Source organism: Chrysemys picta, chromosome 17 (genome assembly GCF_011386835.1).
Source record: "Chrysemys picta bellii isolate R12L10 chromosome 17, ASM1138683v2, whole genome shotgun sequence".
In the NCBI taxonomy this organism is placed as follows: domain Eukaryota; kingdom Metazoa; phylum Chordata; order Testudines; family Emydidae; genus Chrysemys; species Chrysemys picta.
In genome coordinates this window covers 17,918,065-17,933,739 of record NC_088807.1, presented here as the reverse complement: position 1 = coordinate 17,933,739, position 15,675 = coordinate 17,918,065, and the positions used below count along the sequence as shown (strand labels likewise).

The 15,675-nt window shown below is 49.7% G+C and overlaps 2 protein-coding genes across 2 annotated transcripts in view; one reads left to right on the top strand and one right to left on the bottom strand.

The window, feature by feature from the left end:
• LOC101945709 (uncharacterized) overlaps positions 1 to 15,675 on the bottom strand; it is a 449,899-nt gene that overhangs the window by 75,582 nt on the left and 358,642 nt on the right. The window lies entirely within an intron of this gene.
• Positions 5,074 to 7,357, top strand: LOC135976191 (uncharacterized). Its single transcript, XM_065570906.1, has 2 exons — positions 5,074 to 5,793; positions 6,788 to 7,357. Exons 1-2 carry the CDS (start codon positions 5,217 to 5,219, stop codon positions 7,261 to 7,263), a joined length of 1,053 nt encoding a protein of 350 aa, XP_065426978.1. The 5' UTR covers positions 5,074 to 5,216; the 3' UTR covers positions 7,264 to 7,357.

The following is a 15,675-nucleotide window of genomic DNA, read 5'->3' as shown; positions in this document are numbered from 1 at the left end:
TTTTTTTTACTCACCCGGCGGCGGCACTTCGGCGGCAGGGGGTCCGCTCTGGGTCTTCGGCGGCATTTTGGCAGCGGGGAGGGGGGTCCTTCAGTACCGTGGAAGACCCAGAGCCAAGTGAAGGACCCCCGCCGCCAAAGTGCCGACGATGACCCGGACCGCCGCCGGGTATTCGAATCGGGCCCGCAGGTCCTAAAGCCGGCCCTGACTGCAGGCAGCCATGGATATAAACAGGGGAGGCCGATGCCAAAGGCCCAGTCTCAGAGGCCACGGGCCTACCTCTGTGGAAGCGTGTGGGTCCTTGGGGCCCAGCCCACTAAAGGGGTCGCTCCCTTGGGACTGGGTCCAGGCTGGGGCAGAGACCAGCCGCCGTGGATCTGTGACTGTGGTAGCAGAGGGCATTTCCTGACTGCACCAGGAATATTTTGTGATGAGTCATGCACAGCAGTAAAACCAAGGTCGCCCCAAGGGAGCAGCAGAGAGAAACGGGGGCTGGTCACCTCTGGAGGAAGCAGCTGGTGGGGCTGTGCAGAGAGAGGCGGTGAAAGGTTGGGAAGTGGAGGAAGGCGCACCCGCTGGAACTGCTCGAGAAAGGACAAGAACCAGAGTCCAGTCCCGGATAGGGCTCCTATCTCTGTCTCCTCCAAGCTGGCCTTGTTTTTTGGTTCTAGTACACTGGGTCCGTCATCTACACAGGATGTTCCCAAGAGCGCTCAAAAATCTAAAAAAATCTGATTTCTACTATCCCGTTCTGGACAGAATTATTGTAGCGCTTGATAGACTATTCACCGCCAACTCCAGTTGGCTTTCTGCACTAACTGCTTGTGATCCAAAGAATAAACATGTTATTGATGATGAGAAACTAAAAATAATTGCAGATCACTATGGATCAGCGGCACCAATTTTGGCAATGTGGATGCAGAAGTCGAAGTTTTTGTGCCAATATTTGCACTTAACTTAAATAACTCTTCCCCCTCCCTGGTATTTATCCCTCTGATGTATTTATAGAGAGCAATCATATCTCCCCTCAGCCTTCTTCTGGTTAAGCTAAACAAGCCAAGCTTGTTCTCTCATAAAGTAGGTTTTCCATTTCTCGGATCATCCTAGTAGCCCTTCTCTGCACCTCTTCCAGTTTGAATTCATCTTAAACATGGGAGACCAGAATTGCACACAGTATTCCATATGAGGTCTCACCAGTGCCTTGTACAATGATACTAACACTTCCCTGTCGCTACTGGAAATGTCTTGCCTGATGCAGCCTAGAACTGGATTAGCCTTTTTCATGGCTGCATCACATTAGCAGCTCATAGTCATCCTGAGATCAACCAATACACCCAGAAAAAAGAACAGGAGTACTTGTGGCACCTTAGAGACTAACAAATCTATTTCAGCATAAGCTTTCGTGGGCTACAGCCCACTTCATCGGATGCACCCAGGGCTTTCTTCTCCTCTGTCGCTTCCAACTGGTAAATCCCCCACTGATAGCAAAAATTCTTGTTGTTAGTCCCTAAATGCATGACCTTGCACTTTGCATTATTAAATTTCATCCCATTTCTATTACTCCAGTTAATAAGGTCATCCAGATCTTCTTGTAGGATATTCCGGTCCTCCTCCATATTGGTAATACCTCCCAATTTTGTATCATCCAAAAATTTTATTAGCACAATCCCACTTTTTGTGCCAAGGTTATTAATAAAAATGTTAAATAAGATTGGTCCCAAGACCGATCCACTAGTAACCTCCCTCTAGCCTGACAGTTCACCTTTCAGTATGACACGTTGTAGTCTCCCCTTTAACCAGTTCCTTATCCACCTTTCAATTCTCATATTAATCTCGGTCTTCTCCAATTTAACTAATAATTTCTCATGTGGAACTGTGTCAAATGCCTTACTGACATCCAGGTAGATTAGATCTACTGCATTTCCTTTGTCTAAAAAGTCAGTTATCTTCTCAAAGAGGGAGATCAGGTTGGTCTGGCATGATCTACCTTTTGTAAAACCATGCTGCATTTTATTCCAGTGACTCTGAAAAAGATATGGAGATCATGGTGGAAAATCAGTTCAACATGATCTCCTAGTGTGATGGTGTGACCAAAAGAGCTAACGTGATCCTGGGATGCATAAACAGGGAATCTCGAGTAGGAATGGAGATTATTTTACCTCTATATTTGGCACTAATGCAACTGCTGGTTGTCCAATTCTGGTGCCCACAATTCAAGACAGATGTAGATAAATTGGAGAAGGGTCAGAGAAGAGCCACAAGAATGATTCAAGGATGAGAAAACCTGCATTATAGTGAAAGACTCAAGGAACTCAATCTATTTAGCTTAACAAAGAGAAGGACAAGGGATGACTTGGTTACAGTCTATAATTACCTACATGGGGAACGAATATTTAATAATGGGCTCTTCAATCTAGCAGAGAAAGGTCTAACACAATCCAATGGCTGGAATTTGAAGCTAGACAAATTCAGACAGGAAATAAAGTGTACATTTTTGACAGTGAGAGTAATTGAATATTGGAACAATTTACCAAGGGTCATGGTGGATTCTCCATGACTGACAATTTTTCAATCAAGATGGGATGTTTTTCTAGAAGATCTGCTCTAGGAATTATTTGGGGGAAGCTCTCTGGCCTGTGTCATAGATGATCACAATGGTCCCTTCTGGCCTTGGAATGTAAGAATCTATGAAAAACCTTCCTCCTACTAATTAGCCCCTTCTTCAGTTATTCTGTCACAACAGTGCTGAGGTTGGATTTAAGGTTTTATGCTATGATGGGACTTGGATCAGGTTGTGTTGATGTCGGGGTGGCTTCTGAGACCTTCTCCGCTCAGTTCCCAAGAACTCAGCTCAACTCTGAACTCATTCCTGAGGTTTCTTTATTGGTATACAATCAAACTACCCTTGAGTTGATCAAGTTCAAGCATAGAGGATGGGTACAGGGTATACCACACATCCAACGTACATAATCATGAGTCAGCTTATATGCACACTTATGATGTGTTAACCAGTAGTATTGTGTATATCAAACATGTAATGATTGGTCTACTAATGTTTCTAGAGAGCTCCTGTCGGGGCTCTGAACTGCCGGGCCCGGAGGCGTCGGGGCCAGAAGCAGCACCAGGGTTTTTGCTGCCCTAGGCGGCAGCACTCCTCCTCTGAGCACTTCCCAGAGTGAGTGAAGGACCCGCCACTGAATTTCCGCCAAAGACCTGGAGTGGAAGGACCACCCCCGACGCCGAATTTCCGCCGAGGGCGGCAAAGTGCTGCCCCCCAAATCCTGCCGCCCTAGGCAACCGCCTGGAGTCGCCTAGTGGAAGCGCCGGCCCTGGTCGGGGCTAGGGACTGCCAGGCCCGGAGGCGCCGGGGCTCAGCCTTGGCACAAATTAAGCCCTGGTTATTTCCAGGTGCAACAAAAAAGCAGATGGTGAGGAGGAAGGAGGGGAAGAGATAAGGAGGAAAGGCCTTGGGGAGAAAGGAGCCTGTGGATCTGATCTGGATTAAGACTGGAAATCAGGGTGAACTGTCTCCAATCCGTTTTTAGCTGAAATCAGTAACTGGCAATGACATCACTTGTTTGTTAAAGGTAAACTCTTAAAAGGTTCATTGCTAATCCCTGACCACGTTGTTGGATCAATATGGGTCTAAGCACCCCAGGGTTTAGCCCATTTGTAAGTATCTTGATCAAATGCTTATCAACATTTTGTTACCATTGGCTGTAATCAATTGCTTATTAATAGGGCCCTTAACGTTCAGTTTTTATTTTATTTAATTTTTCCTGGGAATTTACCAGTGTTTATTACCATCACAGCAAAAACAGGTGAAAATAGTGCAAAAAAACTATAAATAATTTTTCTGGGGAAATATCGGGGTTTATTTTGGTGGATGGAAAGACAGGGGGGGAAAGTATTCAGTCGATTAATGCTTTGAATTCCATTCATCGGTGTGGTTTGCTGCACAACTAAAACAGAACTCAAAACAGAACACCCTCTCCCAGTTTAAGAACACAATACATCTCTAATCCCCAAACAAAACTTTTCATGTGAATAAACAGTTTACTGTTGTAGACTTGCAACTATTAGCCTGTAACTATTTACATTGAATAATTGGGCCCCATCATTTGCAGCACCTACACTCAACTTCATCCTTTCCTCCTGTTTTTGTTTTCTGAAAACTTTCGAATACTTCCTGGTGTTTTGAACCATGTTCTGATACGGATTTTCGTTTTCTTCCCAGTTTAGTGTGTGTCAAATCTGTAAACTGTTATCTACTAACAGCTTGAAATGTTTACGTGGTGGGCGTGAGATTCATCAGTATGTTCAGAGGCGCACGCACTCCAGAGCTTGAGTGTGTGCCTGTCTGTTCATTGTGTGTATCTTCTAGATTAATACATAGCCTTCCTTCCACAGGCAGCTCTGCATACACACAGACTAATGTATTCTCGTAATGCAGATATCTCATGGAATGTATTGTGTTTTCCTAATACAAGTTATATTTATATATTTGAATGTTACAAAAGTAGGGTGAAAATCAGAAAAAATGGAATAATGCTTTTTGTAAAACCTGGGCAATTTTCAGTAAAAATCAGTTTAAACTGAAAACGAAGGGGCTTACTTATTAGTTAGGCTTTCCAGGCATGATTAGAGCAATTCTGTAAGTCCCATTTGGCCATTGGATTTAATAAAGGAATTTCTGATTAGATCAGGTTTTGGGGGTTTCCCATTTTAATAATTTCAACAGTCACCTGCAAATCTGGCTACCTCACTCCTCACCCCCCTTTCCAGATCATTCATAAATACATTAAACATCATGAGACTGAGGCCTGGTCTACACTAGGCGTTTATGTCGAAGTTAGCGCCGTTAAATCGAATTAACCCTGCACCCGTCCACACTGCGATGCTATTTAGTTCGACATAGAGGTCTCTTTAATTCGACTTCTGTACTCCTCCCCGACGAGGGGAGTAGCGCTAAATTCGACATGGCCATGTCGAATTAGGCTAGGTGTGGATGGAAATCGACGCTAATAGCTCCGGGAGCTATCCCACAGTGCACCACTCTGTTGACGCTCTGGACAGCAGTGCGAGCTCGGATGCTCTGACCAGCCACACAGGAAAAGCCCCGGGAAAATTTGAATTTGAATTCCTTTTCCTGTCTGGCCAGTTTGAATCTCATTTCCTGTCTGGACATCGTGGCGAGCACAGCAGCACTGGCAACGATGCAGAGCTCTCCAGCAGTGATGGCCATGCAGTCTGGGAATAGAAAGAGAGCCCCAGCATGGACTGATCGTGAAGTCTTGGATCTCATCGCTGTGTGGGGCGATGAGTCCGTGCTTTCCGAGCTGCGATCCAAAAGAAGGAATGCAAAGATCTACGAGAAGATCTCTAAAGACATGGCAGAGAGAGGATACAGCCGGGATGCAACGCAGTGCCGCGTGAAAATCAAGGAGCTGAGACAAGGCTACCAGAAGACCAAAGAGGCAAACGGACGCTCCGGATCCCATCCCCAGACATCCCGTTTCTACGAGGCACTGCATTCCATCCTCGGTGCTGCCGCCACCACTACCCCACCAGTGACCGTGGACTCTGAGGATGGGATACTGTCCACGGCCGGTTCCTCAGACATGTTAGGGGACGGGGAAGATGAGGAAGGAGATGAGGAGGGCGAGGCAGTTGGCAGCTCTCACAACGCTGATTTCCCCGACAGCCAGGATCTCTTCATCACCCTTACAGAGATCCCCTACGAAGCGTCCCCAGCCATTACCCCGGACACAGAATCTGGTGAAGGATCAGCCAGTAAGTGTTGTAAACATCTAAACATTTATTTTTAACAAAACAGGAATATTAACAATTAAAAGAATGGGTTGTTCATGATTAGTGTGCCCTAGGCGCTTAACGGTTTAGTAAGGGGCAGTGCAAGTTTTGAAAAGAAATCTAGCAATGTCCGGTTTTCAGTGATTGTCCTGCACAAGCCGCTCTACTGTGTATTCCCTGCTACTGCAGCTACAGTAAAATGCGGTCTATATGTGCGGGGATAGAGCAGTAATCCTCCTGGGACATCTCGATGAAGCTCTCCTGGAGGTAACTTGAAAGCCGTTGCATGAGGTTCTTGGGGAGAGCGGCCTTATTGGGTCCTCCGAAGTACGACACGTTGCCGCGCCACGAGATTATCAGGTACTCGGGGATCATTGCTCTGCACAGCAGGGCGGCATACGGCCCTGGTCTTTGGAGGCTTTCCCGGAGCATTCTCTCTTTGTCGCTCTCGGAGATCCTCATCAGGGTGATGTCGGCCATGGTGACCTGCTTTTAATTAGGTAGGGGAATGTTAGTGTTGGGACTGCTTTCCCGTTCCTTTACAGAACTGTCACCGCTGGTTTGCAGCCACGCGGTGGAGGCGGGAGAGGGGCAGCCGAAAGGGATCATTCCCGGGGACAGCCGCGAGGGGGTGGGACAGGGGCAGAGTTCCCGCTTGCCGGATTGCTGGCAGCAGGGACTGACATTGATTTAAATGTGAAATGAGGCCAGTGGTAATATAAAAGTTTTAAACTGCCACAAGTGTACGGCTTACCATGTCTGCCTGCAACAGAAATTCCGTTGTGCTGCCTCGCTTCTCAAATGTGCTGTTCAAGACCCCAGGCACTGAATGCGAAGGCCGAGAATTCGACCTTGTGCTGAGTGCGCATGTGAAAGGTGCTGTGCATGGTCTTGTTCACAGAGAAAGACTATGTTCTTTGTTCACAACTACATTTATCTTTCAGAGGAATTCACTCCCTTTTTCCCATTTCCACAGCCCCGTCTGCGACTGTCTCACAACCTAGCCTGGAATCACACTCCCAGAGGCTAGCGCGGATTAGGCGTAGGAAGAAGAGGACACGGGAGGACATGTTCTCTGAGCTTATGGCCTCTTCCCAAGCCCAGGCAGCACAGCAGACCCAGTGGCGGGAGAACTTGACCCGAATGCACCAAGCCAACATGGATCGGGAGGAGAGGTGGCGGCAGGAAGACCAGCAGGCGACTCAAACGCTGCTTGGACTACTGAGGGAGCAAACGGACACGCTCCGGCGCCTTGTGGATGTTCTGCAGGAACGGAGGCAGGAGGACAGAGCCCCGCTGCAGTCCATCTCTAACCGCCCTCCCCCGCCACCAAGTCCCATACCCACCTCACCCAAAGTGCAAAGAAGGAGAGGCGGCAGAGTCCCTGCTAACTCTCACTCCACCCCTGCAGAGAGCTCTAGTAGCAGAAGGCTCTCATTTCCCAAAATTTGAAAAGTTCTTTCCTTCCCGCCTGACACAAGCCCACGTCCAAGTTTCACCTCCCAATGCCATGTGTAGTTGATAATAAAAAATTCGTTTCTGTTAACTACTGTTTCAATCATGTTCTTTTGGAGGAGGAGGGGAAAGGGGGTTGGAAATTGGACAGGACAGTCTCCTTTGGCAGGGTACATAGTCGGGGGCAGGCACAGCAGCAGGGCACATACACAGTGCAGTGATGCAGTGACTAGTTGCCCCGGTTAGTCTGGGAGGTTGTTTTGATGTAATGTTGGGGGGGGTGGGTTGCTCTGTGACTTTGTGGCGGGGGAGGGCAGTTACAGATCTTAAGCGCCGGTCCTTAGACAGGATCACAGAGCCACACAGCATGGGATCTGTAACCGTCCTCCCCCTGCCACAAAGTCAAATAGACCTCCCATACACACAGTCCCGATCAGGAGGGGTGACAGGCTCCGTTGAAACAAGCATCCCACCGCAGCGGAGCCTGTCAATCCTTGAGTTTAGAAGCTGCATTCGCATCACAACACTAGACCCGCCCCGCACCACAGTCTGCGTCCCAGTTTTAAAAAATTCCCGCTAAAACAGTATTAAAGAAAACGGTGTGCTTTAACAAAGTAGAACTATTTTTATTTCGACACGTGTGTTGGAGGGGGGGTGAAGGGGGTATGTAACTGGATAGGATAGTCAACATTACCTGGGTAAAGAAACGGGGGCAGGTTTAGCTTCTCAGTACACAAACTATAAAATCACAGGTTACCCTGCTCACTCAGGAACTTTGCTTTCAAAGCCTCCCGGATGCACAGCGCTTCCCGCTGGTCTCTTCTAATCGCCCGGCTGTCTGGCTGTGAGTAATCACCAGCCAGGCTATTTTCCTCAACCTCCCACCCCGCCATAAAGGTCTCCCCCTTGCTCTCACAGAGATTGTGGAGCACACAGCAAGCTGCTATAACAATGGGGATATTGGTTTCGCTGAGATCACAGCGAGTCAGTAAGCTTCTCCATCTCCCCTTGAGACGGCCAAAAGCACACTCCACCACCATTCTGCACTTGCTCAGCCGGTAGTTGAAGAGTTCTTTTTCAGTGTCCAGGGCGCCAGTATAGGGCTTCATGAGCCAGGGCATTAGCGGGTAGGCTGGGTCCCCGAGGATGACTATAGGCATCTCCACATCCCCAACAGTTATTTTGTGGTCCGGGAAGTAAATACCTTGTTGCAGCCGTCTAAACAGACCAGAGTTCCTGAAAACACGAGCGTCATGAACCTTGCCCGGCCATCCCACGTAGATGTTGGTAAAACGTCCCCTGTGGTCCACCAGTGCTTGCAGCACCATGGAAAAGTATCCCTTTCGGTTAATGTACTGGGTGGCCTGGTGGTCCGGTGCCAGGATAGGGATGTGAGTTCCATCTATGGCCCCACCGCAGTTTGGGAATCCCATCGCTGCGAAGCCATCTATGATCGCCTCCACGTTTCCCAGGGTCACTACCTTTGGCAGCAGTACATCAACGATTGCCTTCGCTACTTGCATCACAACAACCCCCACGGTAGATTTGCCCACCCCAAACTGGTTCGCGACTGACCGGTAGCTGTCTGGCGTTGCAAGCTTCCACAGGGCTATGGCCACTCGCTTCTGTACACTCAGTGCAGCTCGCAACCGGGTGTCACTGCGCTTCAGGGCAGGGGACAGCAACTCACAAAGTTCCAGGAAAGTTCCCTTCCGCATGCGAAAGTTTCGCAGCCACTGGGATTCATCCCAGACCTGCAGCACTATGCGGTCCCACCACTCAGTGCTTGTCTCCCGTGCCCAGAATCGCCGTTCCACGGCATCAACATGACCCATTGCCACTGTGATGTCCTCGGCGCTGGGTCGCCTGCTTTCTGACAGGTCTGTGCTACTCTCAGACTTCAGGACATCACCGCGGTGCCGTAGCCTCCTTGCCTGACTTTTCTGCATCTGCCTCAGGGAAACCTTTATGATAAGCTGCGAGACGTTGAGAGCGGCCACAACTGCAGCGATGGTCGCAGCGGGCTCCATGCTCGGAGTACAGTGGCGTCCGCGCTGTCAATGACTGGAAAAGCGCGCGAACTGTTTTCCCGCCGGCGCTTTCAGGGAGGGAGGGCGGGAGTGATGGACGGATGACGACAGTTTCCCAAAAGCACCCTCGACTCATTTTGTTACCCAGAAGGCATTGCCGGCTACACCCAGAATTCCAATGGGCAGAGGGGACTGCGGGAACTGTGGGATAGCTGACCACAGTGCACCGCTTCGAATGTCGACGCTATCACCGTTAGTGTGGACGCACAAAGTCGAATTACTGTCCTTAGTGTGGACACACACGTTCGACTTTGCAATATCGATTACAAAAATTCGATGCAAGTAAAATCGAACTACTCTCGTAGTGTAGACAAGGCCTGAGTGCAGGACCTTGAGCAACCCCCCGTTAACCTTCTGCCCTGACTGAAACCCACCATTTAATGTTACTGCTCCCCTACCCCACCCAGCAGCCCATTGTAGGTACGTGCAGAACTGCCATGGGACGCCCACTCCAGACGCCCACCCATCTGGCCTCAAGGTGAGATGACTGATTTGGGAGACCAGGCCCGCGGTCTGTGTTCAACTCGTCAGTCTGCTCATCCCCCTCCGGGGAGGTGAACCCTGCCGGAGAGCAGAGCCCTGTGACCCCACCCAAACTCAGCAGGACCCGGCTACAAGCGTTGGGTTCAGGTCAGGTCTAAAAACCACCCGAAACGGTCGGGCGTGAGTGGGGTCAGCTCTGATCGCCCGCCCCGGCCGGTGGAGTCGGGGTGACAGTGACGGCCGCGTGCCCCGCTCCTGCCAGCTCCGCCTTGTGATGAGCGTCACCAGACTGCGCGAACGCCCCCGAGAGATCATGCAGCAGGGTGGCGGGTGGGTGGGGGGGAGCATGGATGCCAGTGCAGAGGTGGGGTTCTGGGGTTCTGGGGTGGGGGCACCAAGAACACGCCAGTGTAAGAATCGAGGACCTGGGGCGGTGGGGCCCTGCGTCTCTGATGCTCCCTCGTCACCACCAAGGGAGCCAGGGGAAGCAGCATCTCGCTAGTCCTGGGGGGTCAGGCCCAACGGGAAGTCCTATCAGAGCACCCAAGGCCTGTGGCCCCCTGATTGCCTCGCACCTGCTACGTAAGCCAGGAAGTGAGTGGGGTGGAATGTCCGGGCAACTGTGCAAACGCCCTGCTCTGCGGACCCTGCTCTAGCCTGCCTCAGGCAATCCACATCCAATCCTGTTCCTGATCCCTGCTCCGCTCCTGGCTCCTGCCTCGGCCCTAGCTCCCACCTGGCTCCTGCTCCGAGCCTGGTCCTGGCCCCTTCTCCGGTTCCTGCTCACTCGTGGCCCTCAGCTACCAATCCTGGCTCCGACTCCCAGCTCCGACTTCTAACTCGGATTCCGGCTCGACCCTTGGCTCTGGCATTTGGTATCTGACCCCGGCTCTGATCCTCGGCGTTGATTCCTGTTCTGACGCTGGCTCTAGAATGTGGCAGCTGGCTCTGGTTGTGACCCAGACTTCTGTTCCCTGGCCTGGATGCCTGCTTTGCCCACTAGACCTGACTCCTGCTCTGACCAGTAGGCCAGACTGCCTCTGTGCTGGTTCCTAACAGCCGGGGTGTGTGAGAATCGGAGGGGGGGGAGAAATAAACACTCATATTCCCCTCTATTCTTGGCAGGGAACAGTGGAAGCCAAAAACACTACAGACATTTAACCCCCCTGCAGACATTCTTTGTTTTTAGAGCTAAGAGGGACTGTCCTGATCGTCTCCTTGGACTTCCTGCATAGCACAGGCCAGAGAAGCGGGATTCTGTCTCTTGAAAACCAAACGGTTCCAAATCTGCACCACTAATCCTCCCTCAGACCCCAATGAGGCACCGCAATTCCCGACTACCTGAGTCGCCGTGTGGCTTTTAGAGCACTTTGGAAAAGCAGCCGCTAACCAATAAACTTGGCTTGAATCCCAGTGCTATTGGTAATCCCACCCAGCTAGACTCAGCACAGCAAAGCAGAAAACAGCCCCCCACACCCGCCCGATTTACTGCTTTATGGTGCTTTCCCCAGGGAAATCCGGTCCAAACTGGTCCTTGTTTACCACCGGCGCCACCACTGACCGTTAAAAAGGGTGGGACACACTCCAACCGCCCTTCCAATCACATGACCAAGTCCTCCATGTTGGATCACAAAATGGATTCCATACAGGTACAATGAATCATAATGATATACACAATACAAACACAAACGTTAGGAATTTGCCCCTAATAGGGGCGGGGCGTGGCTTCCACAGTGTGGCGTTAACCCTTCCCTGTTCAGTGTGGGGCGAGTTCACCCCGTCACAGAGGGTCACTCTTGGTTGGACGAGGCATTGCTGCTGTTCTTCTTGCTGCACTGCCAACTCCTGACTGAGCGGCTGCTGCTGCTGTTGTGTTGCATCTCCTGTTTGTTACATTGTCTCATCGCACACAAAGAGGAGACACTTTGATCTCGAAAACTAGAGAAGATGCTTCAGTCTGGGCTAAGTAGCTGCTCCTCTTAACGATTTAAATATTATAAAATACAAATAAAATAGAAACGACGAGGAGTCCTTGTGGCACCTTAGAGACTAACACATTTATTTGGGCATAAGCCTTCGTGGGCTAGAACCCAGTTCATCAGATGCATGGAGTGGAAAATACAGGAGCAGGTATAAACACATGAAAGGATGGGGTTTGCTTTACCAAGGATGAGGTCAGTCTAACGAGATGAATCAATTAACAGCAGGATACCAAGGGAGGAAAAATAACTTTTGAAGTGGTAATGGGAGTGGCCTATTACAGACAGTTGACAAGAAGCTGTGAGTAACAGTAGGGAGAAATTAGTATTGGGGAAATTAGGTTTAGGTTTTGTAATGACCCAACCACTCCCAGTCTTTATTCAGGCCTAATCTGATGGTATCCAGTTTGCAAATTAATTCCAGTTGGACAATGGACATGGCAGAGGGGCATTGCTGGCACATGATAAATAGAATATTTCAGCTATTATACAGCAGAACTCCATTTATCACATCCAATTGGGACTGGGGCCAGATCAAATAATCAAATTCATATAATCCGGAGAATGGGAAAGTGCAAGGCTGCAGCGCCATCTAGCGGTCACAGGAGAAATCGCCTGCTTCTGGGCCTGGATGCACTGGTTGATCGGTTAATATGGAGAGCCGGACAATGGAGGGTCGGATCTGCTGCATTACGTCACAATCTGCCATGACTCACCATGATAGGACACCTCATTATACACGGCTACGAGTGACACTCAAACAGATCGTCACACCTCCCCAAAGGTCTGAGAGGATTGTTATCCTAATTGACAGAGGGGGAAAAACTAACGCTGAGAAAGGTGCAGGGACTTATCTTACGTCACACAGCCAGTCAGGGGCAGCGTTAGGAATAGGACCCAGGAGTCCGGACTTTCAAACTAACCCTCAGTCTTGAATTTCATACACCAAATGATCAGAATAAAGTGGTTTCAAATGAGCTACAGACCTTCTTGTCAATTTTTTGCAATGGGCCACTCTCAATACCACTACAAAAGTGAGTTTTCCTCCCTTGGTATCCTACTGTTAATTAAATTGTCTCGTTAGACTGACCTCACACTTCGGAAGGCGACTCCCATCTTTTCATGTATTTATACCTGCTCCTGTATTTTCCACTCCATGCATCCCATGAACTGGGTTCTAGCCGACGAAAGCTTATGCCCAAATATATTTGTTACTCTCCAACACGCATACCACTCTGAAACCTGGGACCAACCACTGATCATTGTAATGATTCAGCAAATGTTTTAGAGGAACTAAAACATTAGGGAGAATCAGGAATAGCTCAGAGACAATTAATGGAGAGGAACAGCACAATTAATAAAGGAGATGATTGGTTGTGGCTTATTTCCTGGGTCTTAAAAGAGAACAAGGTCCTGAGTCTCTTCCCTGTCACTAGCCCCCCAGCTCACCCAATCAGCATTGAGACTCTGTGGGGCGGGAGGCTGAGGGTTCTCACCACATGGCCCAAAGGATGGCCCAGCTCACCTGTGGAGATCACTGTCAGAGCACTCTTCCTGTCCCATGGCTTTGTGAGGGCCTTCCACAACAAGGGCTGGAGAGAAGCCCCCTCCTCGCCTGTGGAGGGAGGGAAGAAGGGAAAAGGGAAACAAAAAGAGACAAACCCCAATGTCCCCAGTGACTCTAAGGGACAAAGGCCTAAGTGGGGGGAAAATTCTCCCACCTTAACCTAGTGTTTTCCATGCCTAGAATTTGGCCGGCACCAGATGGCTCAGGCTGAACAGGTTCCAAACCGCTCTGAGGCTCTGACCTTCTCAACAGGGACGGCTGTTTTCCAGCTAAATCAATGGTGGGAAAGGGGTAAACTCCGAAGAGGCTCCTCCTCGCGCTCACGTACCTGAACCTGAATTCTCCCTCAGGCCTCAAGGGGAGACCTCGGGAAGGAGACTGGCTGCAGCAAACCAAGGGGGGTCTCTGAGATTGCCCCTGCCCTGCAGCTTGTCCTACCTGCCCGTTGCCATGGACTCTCTGTGAGGTCACCGCCTCCCAACCTCTTTTCACCAATCAGCCGAGGTGTTGCAAAAGGCCCTTGTGATGTCACTGCCACACCCACCCCTGCCCTGTGGGGCTAATGTCCTGCTCCTGGCCAGCCCCTTTCCATTTTTCAGCTGCTCCCCCTGTATTGCCCCCCACACACACACACACTCACTCTTAGCTCTGGGGATCAATCAGGCTACTCACGAAAACATCAGAGGCTGCTCAATGTGCCACACTCTGGTTTTCAGACATTTCTAGACTTTAAGGCCAGAAGAGACCATTAGATCATATAATCTGACCCCTCCCGCCCCCGGCCCCTTGTATAGCATCTTGTATAGCACAAAGCAACAGAGGGTCCTGTGGCACCTTAGAGACTAACAGAAGTACTGGGAGCATAAGCTTTCGTGGGTAAGAACCTCACTTCTTCAGATGCAAGTAATGGAAATCTCCAGAGGCAGGTATATATCAGTGTGGAGATAACGAGGTTAGTTCAATCAGGGAGGGTGAGGTGCTCTGCTTGCAGTTGAGGTGTGAACACCAAGGGAGGAGAAACTGTTTCTGTAGTTGGATAGCCATTCACAGTCTTTGTTTAATCCTGATCTGATGGTGTCAAATTTGCAAATGAACTGGAGCTCAGCAGTTTCTCTTTGGAGTCTGGTCCTGAAGTTTTTTTGCTGTAAGATGGCTACCTTGACATCTGCTATTGTGTGGCCAGGGAGGTTGAAGTGTTCTCCTACAGGTTTTTTGTATATTGCCATTCCTGATATCTGACTTGTGTCCATTTATCCTCTTGCGTAGTGACTGTCCAGTTTGGCCAATGTACATAGCAGAGGGGCATTGCTGGCATATGATGGCATATATAACATTGGTGGATGTGCAGGTGAATGAGCCGGTGATGTTGTAGCTGATCTGGTTAGGTCCAGTGATGGTGTTGCTGGTGTAGATATGTGGGCAGAGTTGGCATCGAGGTTTGTTGCATGGGTTGGTTCCTGAGTTAGAGTTGTTATGGTGCGGTGCGTGGTTGCTGGTGAGAATATGCTTAAGGTTGGCAGGTTGTCTGTGGGCGAGGACTGGCCTGTCTCCCAAGGTCTGTGAAAGTGAGGGATCATTGTCCAGGATGGGTTGTAGATCACTGATGATGCGTTGGAGAGGTTTAAGCTGAGGACTGTAAGTGATGGCCAGTGGAGTTCTGTTGGTTTCTCTTCTGGGCCTGTCTTGTAGCAGGAGGCTTCTGGGTACACGTCTGGCTCTGTTGATTTGTTTCTTTATTTCCTTGTGTGGGTATCGTAGTTTTGAGAATGCTTGGTGAAGATCTTGTAGGTGTTGGTCTCTGTCTGAGGGGTTGGAGCAGATGCGATTGTACCTCAGTGCTTGGCTGTAGACGATGGATCGTGTGGTGTGACCGGGGTGGAAGCTGGAGGCATGAAGGTAGGCGTAGCGGTCGGTGGGTTTTCGGTATAGGGTGGTGTTAATGTGGCCATCGCTTATTTGTACGGTGGTGTCCAGGAAGTGGACCTCCCGTGTAGATTGGTCCAGGCTGAGGTTGATGGTGGGGTGGAAGCTGTTGAAAGCATGGTGGAATTCTTCCAGGGTCTCCTTCCCATGGGTCCAGATGATGAAGATGTCATCAATATAGCGTAGGTAGAGAAGGGGTATGAGTGGACGAGAGCTGAGGAAGCGTTGTTCCAGGTCAGCCATAAAAATGTTGGCATATTGTGGGGCCATGCGGGTGCCCAATATATACCCTGGTCTGGAGGTATATATTGTCACCAAATTTGAAATAATTGTGCATGAGGATAAAGTCACAGAGCTCAGCAATAAG

Bases quoted from the DNA above. Each gene is read 5' to 3' on its own strand.
- LOC135976191 (XM_065570906.1), top strand. From the start codon at position 5,217: ATGCAGAGCTCTCCAGCAGTGATGGCCATGCAGTCTGGGAATAGAAAG. The intron at 5,794-6,787 runs GTAAGTGTTGTA...CCATTTCCACAG, and splicing joins ATCTGGTGAAGGATCAGCCA to CCCCGTCTGCGACTGTCTCA.